This window comes from Monodelphis domestica, chromosome 1 (assembly GCF_027887165.1).
Source record: "Monodelphis domestica isolate mMonDom1 chromosome 1, mMonDom1.pri, whole genome shotgun sequence".
Classification (NCBI taxonomy): domain Eukaryota; kingdom Metazoa; phylum Chordata; class Mammalia; order Didelphimorphia; family Didelphidae; genus Monodelphis; species Monodelphis domestica.
This window is the reverse complement of record NC_077227.1, coordinates 482,249,017-482,257,344: the sequence shown is the minus strand read 5'-3', so window position 1 is coordinate 482,257,344 and position 8,328 is coordinate 482,249,017. Positions and strand designations below refer to the sequence as shown.

The 8,328-nt window shown below is 34.8% G+C and overlaps 1 protein-coding gene across 3 annotated transcripts in view; it reads left to right on the top strand.

The window, feature by feature from the left end:
* The window catches only part of ARFGAP1 (ADP ribosylation factor GTPase activating protein 1), a 32,747-nt gene that overhangs the window by 2,155 nt on the left and 22,264 nt on the right, over positions 1–8,328 (top strand). For all 3 annotated transcript variants that reach the window (XM_001368036.4, XM_007475567.3, XM_016427821.2), the window contains exons 2-6: positions 4,326–4,389; positions 5,120–5,229; positions 5,366–5,537; positions 6,376–6,476; positions 7,511–7,597. In XM_001368036.4, coding sequence (XP_001368073.1) covers positions 4,330–4,389; positions 5,120–5,229; positions 5,366–5,537; positions 6,376–6,476; positions 7,511–7,597 — 530 coding nt within the window. In that variant the 5' untranslated portion in view covers positions 4,326–4,329. The remainder of the gene's footprint in view (positions 1–4,325; positions 4,390–5,119; positions 5,230–5,365; positions 5,538–6,375; positions 6,477–7,510; positions 7,598–8,328) is intronic.

Genomic DNA, 8,328 nt, shown 5'->3' with positions numbered 1-8,328 from the left:
GAAACTGAAAGGGGAGGAGGAAGAGAGAGAAGGTCCCTAGGATAGGAACATGGAAGAATCAGAAAAGTCCCAAAGTAGTAGAGACAGTTGAGAAATGAGATATTCTGAGCTGAGCTCTCAATCTTAAATAGAAGTTTGGAGTTCAGGCCCCACTTGCTAATAGGAGAATGATGAGGTAGAATACAAGGATTTTGAGATCTATCTCATAGGATGATGAAGTTATCCTAATAGTGAACTCCCTGGGTCACAGTGGAAAAAAATCAGAGAAGATTGTCTTTCAGCAATTTAAGAAGTTGAATCATAAAATAATCTGCCCGTTTTGCACAGCTCCCCACCCTTATCCCCATGGATCAGAATAAAGTTCCAGTTATTGTAACAGATATTTGACCTTAAAAATGTAGACTAGATGACAGAGTAAGCCCTTTATTTTGGTCTTAGTTTCTGTAACTGTCATCGTTAGAAATTTATATACTAAATGCCTAGAAGTGACATACCATTTATATAATTTACTTAGACTAACCCAGGACAGGTAAATATAGAGCAAACAGCATTGGGTATATCACATTCTAAACATGTTAATACATTGACCGAATCTGTTTGGACTAAAGTGTTTTGATTTTTTTTTCTGCCCATGAACTCAAACATTTCCAAGTTTTACAAGTGTTTGATCTACTTAGCAAAAGTACCATATTCCAGGGGTGATTGAGAAGTAAATTAATTTTGTCTTTTTGAAAATTATCATCGTCCTTCATTCTTTGAGATTTTCCCGAAGACACAATTTAAACATTTGCTTTATAGTGAAAGAGCATTTTGGATTGGGAAACTGCAGTTTTATTCTTGATTCTGCAAGTTTACATGTGATCACATGGCCTCAGGTTTCTCAGCTGTAAAATGAAGAGGTTTTATTAGGTTAAAGTCTAAGGCCCTTTCTAACTATAAAAAGACTGACTAATCATTTTTTCCTTTGGAATCTCAGAAGTTCTAGTTCTTAGTTTTATTACAGTTCAGTCAAGAGAGTCACAAAGATCACTTTAGCCAACTTTTTCAGTTTCCTTTCTTAAAGGGAATGTTCTGATTATTTTTATATGGAATTCAAAATTGCCAAGTCTCTCATTGATGTTTCATTTTGTTTTTTCTTCTATCCATTTATCCAAACTAGACTGTATTTGCTTGAGTGAGCTTTACCTACTATAGAGTAAGTTCTATAAAGGAAGTAATTTTTACTTATTTTTACTGTCTTGTTCTGTGTCCTCCAAATAGAGGCATTTAATAATGATATGCTAATTGAATGATAAAGAGTTATTAAGGGAAAGACAAATAGTTCTTGTTTTTATGGAATTGACAGTACAGATACAAAACAATTATACTTTTAGGGTTAAAAGAGACTAAAAGTGAAGACAGTTGTTTTTTGTGGGGGAGTTGATAGAAGGCAGATTTGAATTTGAAAAAACAAAACAAAACCAACAGACCTAGCTGAAAATAATGGTTTGGTAGTAATACTTAAACATTTTCAAATTTGAAAAGTTTTTTTTTGGCATACTCGTTTTATCCTGAATGAATAGTCTTAGTTTAACACATGAACTTAAAAATAAAATAGGATTAAATATTATCTCTAGTTTTTTGGTTTTTTTTTTAAACCCTTACCTTCTGTCTTTGAGTCAATACTGTGTATTGGCTTCAAGGCAGAAGAGTGGTAAGGGCTAGGCAATGGGGGTCAAGTGACTTGCCCAGGGTCACACAGCTAGGAAGTGGCTGAGGCCAGATTTGAACCTAGGACCTTCCATCTCTAGGCCTGGCTCTCAATCCACTGAGCTACCCAGCTGCCCCCTTATCTCTAGTTTTAAAGCTGTTTTAGAATCAAGTTATAGTAAAAGATGTTCATAGGAAAGCAAATTATTTTAATAATCCTGTCAATTATTGCAGGATGATTAATAGAACTGAAGTAGACATTATGAATAATGTAGTTGTATTCAATAGTAACTTTACATTTGAAATGATGATTTGTAGTTCTCAAGGCCTTTTACTTAGAGTCCAGTTTGATCATATGAATAGTTCTTGAGTTATTTGGACAGATGAATCCATTTTACAGATGAGTACATAGGCTCTCACAAGGAACTTGTAACAAAGCTTTAACCTCAGCATGTTTTCTTACTAACGCTAGTGCTATTGTTGCCAAACTATAATTAAAAAGAACATGTGGTAAAAGAGAATTATTATTATTGGTATCTTTTTAAACTTTTAAAAACTTCCATCTTAAAATCAGTACTGTGTTTTAGTTCCAAGGCAGAAGAGTAGTAAGGGCTAAGCAATGGGGATTAAGTGACTTGCCCAGGGTCATCCAGCTATGAAGTGTCCGAGGCCAAACTTGAACCCAGGACCTCCCATCTCTGGGCCTGGCTCTCAATCCACTGAGTCACCTAACTCTCCCTGAAAGAGAATTATTCATCTTAAAACCATTCCACTAAAAATTAAGACACTGTTCTTTAAGCTTCATATTCCTTTATATTGGTCTTCTTGCTGCTGAATTAAAAGGAAAAACCAGGTGAGGTTGCATTCTTTTAGGCAGAGCAGTTCTGTAGAGAAGTAAATAACTTCCCTTTGGCAGTAATAATGTTCCTATAGCTTCCTACCTATTTCTTTATGAATTATGTTGGCAGAGCTAGTGGTGAGACATCAGCACTTGACCTTGCATTGCTTTCTTGCTATAATACTGTCTATCACAGTTGCAATTCATAGAGAGGGGTGAAAAAGGTGGTCCCAATAGCAGATGTAGCTATAAATTCTTATAGTAATAGCAATGACAACATGGGTAAATTCAATAGCTTAGAAAAGAAATGCCTTCCCCCCCCACCCCCCATAAAACAGTACAAAATCCACATCTACTTTGGCCAGAAAGATATAAAAGAAGAAAGTGAAGAAGCTTTTGTCTAGTTATGTTTATTTCTTTTTTTTAAATTCTTACATTCTGCCTTAGAATCAATACTGAATATTATTTCCAAGGCAGAAGATCCAAGGCAATGGGGGTTAAGTGACTTGCCTGGAGTCACCTAGTGTCTGAGGCCATATGTGAACCCATAGTTACATTTCTTACAATTGCAAATACTTGATATATGCCAAGCAGCTCTTTGTGTTATTTATATATGTAAATACATAATATCTGTTGTACTTCAATTTTATAAGTATAGATACTCTTTGCACTGTGCAATGTAGCCTCTCCATACTTGTGAAATTATTGGCACTGTCTTTAATCCCTTCATAGAATATCCACCCTATGCACTGGAGGTTTTATTGTATTTTGAGGCTGTTAGTGCCTGGGCTATTCATCTGTTATCTCCTAATCTTGCTCTATGACTGAACCACCACCATTTCAAATATGTCTTTGTGATTAGTTGTGATTAGTAAAATTCTATAGCATATTTATATCTTTAAAAGATTTTTTTTTAACACTTTAAATAAATAAAGAGGTTGCCTAGTTCAGTGGAAAGACTATTGAACTCAAACCTGAGTTAAAAGTCTGGTCTTTCTCCCTATTACCTCTTTGACGTTGGCTAAATCACTTAATTCTCCAGACCCTTAGCCTTTAAGGTTCCTTAATTTTTTGAGTTTTGGAAGAGAATTATGTGGTAGTAGGACATTACTTTCTCATTACTTGCAACAGCTTTGTGATTTTTGTAATGTCATACCTTTACTCTTGAGGGGAGAAGGAAGAGTTAATAACTTAAAAATTTGTAAGAAACAATGGATGGGATTAAGTTCTTTGGAAGTTTTTCACTTCATTTTAAAAATAGTTAACTCAAGATTAGGGCCCATTCAGGTAGGAAATTTGATTCAGTATTACTTGTGTGGCATGACAAAAAAAGGCCACAATTTAAGAACATACAATTTAAGAAAATACAATTGACCTTAATTATAAAGAATATGATATTTTAGAAATAATATAGAATACCAGATATAAATAACATATAAAATGAAAAATCTATTTAAAAATTAAATTCTACTCAAAAGACAGGAATCTTCACTAACATTAGGTTACTTAGAACTGCTGCCCCCCTTTCTCAGAGTCAGAGTAACAAATTCTTTTACTTAAGTTTATTTAGTAAATAATGTTTCCAAGGTCCAAGGCTACAGGTCAATAAATTTGTATTCGTAGGTAGGCTATAATCTTTAGCAGTTTTGCAATGTAGTCCTCATTGGAATTGAGGAGTTTTCTCAAATTGTAGTGGGCTGCTATGCAGTGCATTTGATTTAATTATTCACCTCCCCCAATGTCTAAATTGAGTTATGATTTAAAAAAATTTAAATATATATTCTCCCTTCTCTTCCAGAATCATGGCAAGTCCAAGAACAAGGAAGGTTCTTAAAGAAGTCAGAGCACAAGATGAAAACAATGTAAGGATTTGTATTTCATCTGAAACTTTGATTAGTTGTGATGAATCATTTTAATGGTGTAATGTATAGTGAGCTCTTCCTTATAATACTATTTTCATTTTCATTAGCATAGCTCCTAAAAGTTAAGGCATGTGATTATGCACATAGTAGTTAAAAATGTCACTATAGAGTAATACTCTCTTTTCTGGTGGTCAGTAAATGTTAATGCATTTGAAGAGAACTTCCAACTTCAGATGAAAAGTCTATACTCATACTACCACCATGTTTATTATATAGCCTTTACTTAAGCAATATTTGAATTTGAATTTACTTTATAGTTTTTATATGTTGCTGTTCCTATGCATTCATATTTCTGAGAAGGGAGATATACTGTCTTTTCCTACCATCTGTCTCTTTCAACTTTGTCCATAACATCTTACATTTTGAGATTCACTGGGACTACTTCATGGAAACCATATTCTCTATTATTTCCACTGACCTTTTCTTAGTTGAACTCATTCTGATCCTACAAGTTCTGTCTGATATATTTGAATTTATTGACTATTATGTCACCATGGTTTTTGAATCACTTCCGTATCTGGTTTCTCATTCTTCTTTGGCTGTCCTTTCTGGAAACTCTTGTCAACTCAGTCTTTCTTTTACCTATTGTTTGTGAATGGCTGTGTACTCTTTTCTTCTTTGTTTTTTGCTTTATGGTTGTGGAGGCTATTAAATTGTTTTTTATTTGCAGGTCTGTTTTGAGTGTGGTGCATTCAATCCCCAGTGGGTGAGTGTGACCTATGGAATTTGGATCTGCCTGGAATGCTCAGGGAAGCATCGAGGCCTAGGAGTTCATCTCAGGTCAGTTTACCATTGAGAAATTAAGAAAACAAACAAACAAACAAATGAACGAAAAACTTCAACATTGTACACAGCATTATTTGGGGACAAATGAAATGAAGAAATGTCTAGATAATGGATGTGTGTTGGTTCCTAGCTTTGTGCGCTCTGTTACTATGGACAAATGGAAGGACATTGAGCTTGAGAAGATGAAGGCAGGGGGAAATGCCAGATTTCGAGAATTTCTAGAATCCCAAGAAGATTATGATCCCAGTTGGTCAATGCAACAGAAATACAACAGCAAAGCTGCAGCCCTTTTTAGGGACAAGGTAAACTCAAGTGTCAACTTTCTGTATGGTTAGAGGAATATAAACTCCAATTTAAGTTTTCTCATAGTTGTCTTAAAAAGTGAGGCTTGTGCTTTCTCTAATAGTTATGCAGTATCATTTTGCAAATCAAACATGTTTGTAGAAAATTTGAATTAATTTCTGGCAAAGTCTTCAGAGGCTGGGCATTATAAATCACTAAGGATGCAGCTGTCATTAGGTCAGAGTTTTTTCCAGTCAAAAGCCTGCCTAACAGTGTTAATAGTAACTACTCTGTTGATTTTGATAATAGGACAAACAAATAACCTTTGATAAACAGAGTGACAAGCTATGCTTTCTTCCCTACCTCTAGTGCAGGGGAGGGAGTTGAAGAAGGAGGGAGCAGAACATTGAGTTTTATACAGTAATTGAACATGAAAGGCTCATATACATCTTGAGAAAAGTATTCTCCTCAGAGGAGAGTGAGGCACATTGCATGATGGGATAGGTAAGTGGATTCCCAGGGGTTTATGTGTAGAACTAAATTGATTAAGTTGAGCTCTCTGAAATTGCTTTCAATTTTTCAAAATTGTGACACAGATTTTAAGTATAAAATGTGTGTGTATATTTATATATGTATTTGACTTATGATATAACTGGACATTAACTGCCATATGAGGAAGTTGGGTATGATGGGAGTTTTGTTGTTGGTTTGTTTTGGGGGGGAGGAAAGGATTTGGCTTAAAATGCTGTGGAATTGTGTTAGGCATATCTTGAACAAAACAAGTAAATCAGAAATTCATGATCTATAAATTCTTATTTGACTTCATGTTCTCTTATTCTATCATTTACTTCTCTCTAGGTAGCTACATTAGCTGAAGGAAAAGAATGGTCACTTGAAACATCTTCTGCTCAAAATTGGACTCCACCTCAGCCTAAAATGACTTTATCCTCAGCTCACCGGTATATGACTTTTAAATACAGACCCATTAAAATAATACTGGAATTCTTTTGTAGGTTCTCAATTCACCTCCAGTATAGAATTCTAGAAATACTTAAATTTCCATATGTCTTAAGAAAGATAATTGGTTTTAAAGTTCTGTCTTCTATTTTAAAATTGTTGCTATGCTTAAACTATGCATTCATGCTTTCTTGCCAGGATTAAACGTTTTGACTTTGAGATGAATTTTAGTAGACCATATCCTATCAGATCAAACGAACCATTTTATTATTTAGAACTTTGGTTCTTAAAATTCTCAAGGTTTTCTGGAGGACTGCTGTTTTTGTTGTTGTTTTAATTACTGGGAATTTTTTTTCCATTTATTCCTTTAATTTTCTAGCTAATTGTTGTTACTTGCCCTTCTCCATGTTTAGTGATCACAGTAGCAATTACTGTTTGATTTGTATAGTGTTAGAATGGGTCACCTTCCTTCCTTTCAGCATTTCCTCAAACTTTATTTCAGACAGTTTAAGTTCTCTTGGTTTCTTAAGTTATAGTGGCTTTACCTTCCAAGCAAATCATACCCAAAGTAACAGACAAGATACAAGACCATAGCCATTGAATTGATTAGCATTCCAGTCTCACTAGGTAGCCCTGATTTCTTCTCTGCTGTGGTCCTTGTACCCCCATTTACATGCTGCTCTGTTATAGCCCAGTATGGAAGCGATTCTAAGTTCTCAAAGGCAATGCTAATGTAGTGTAAATTTTGACAGACTCTTCCCAACTATAGAGCTTTGAGTACAGGACTAATTACAAATGGTATATTTCTTGTCTAAAGGCCTGTTCAACTTAGCACAGGGAGGAACTGCAAAGGCTTAAATTTTTCCAACATAGCATTTCATGGAGACCTTTTGCTAAGGTTTAGGGAGGATTGTTGTCTGTGGAAATGGGAGTGTCCACACTAGATCTATCACAGATCCATGACATGTTGAAAGAACTAAATATGTTTTTTTCTATTAGGATTTGGTTCTATTAACCTTTAATTCTTGATTTTCAGTACTTCTGGCCAATCTCAAAACACAGCTGCCTCTTCAGACAAAGCTTTTGAAGACTGGTTGAATGATGATATCAACTCATATCAAGGGTGAGGCCTTCTGAATAATAAACATGTAGTTATCTAATATTTTAATTTCATTTATATCCTGAGTGCTTTGTTCATAGGAATAGGTCGGGAATGTACTACTTTTTGTATGTTTTGAAGAGAGATATTTTATCCTTTGTAGAGTTAAGAAAGTTTAAGCCTCTTGTGCAGGTTTTGATTATGAACAAGATACTGTTTTGATAAATTTTAATAATGGTCTTCAGCATTAATAGTTACTCTAGTTAAAAGAATATAATAACTTATTTTTCTTCTAGCAATCTTATTGATTTGCAAGTGAATTTTAGTAGACCATATCTTTTTTTTTTTTTAAACCCTTACCTTCTGTCTTGGAGTCAATACTATGTATTGGCTCCAAGGCAGAAGAGTGGTAAGGGCTAGGCGATGGGGGTCAAGTGACTTGCCCAGGGTCACACAGCTAGGAAGTGGCTGAGGCCGGATTTGAACCTAGGACCTCCCATCTCTAGGCCTGGCTCTCAATCCACTGAGCTACCCAGCTGCCCCCTAGTAGACCATATTTTATCATGTCAAATGAACTTTCTTATTATTTAGAACTTCAAAGTTCTTTTAATTCTTATACATAGATCGAGGGTTCCCAGCTAATGGAAATCTTTGGTAGAGTTCCCTTCATAATACATGACTAAGGGAAAAAAAAGTTATTCTTTGTATCCTACTAGAGAAATGGTGTCCTCCATTTGACACATGATAGCAAAAGA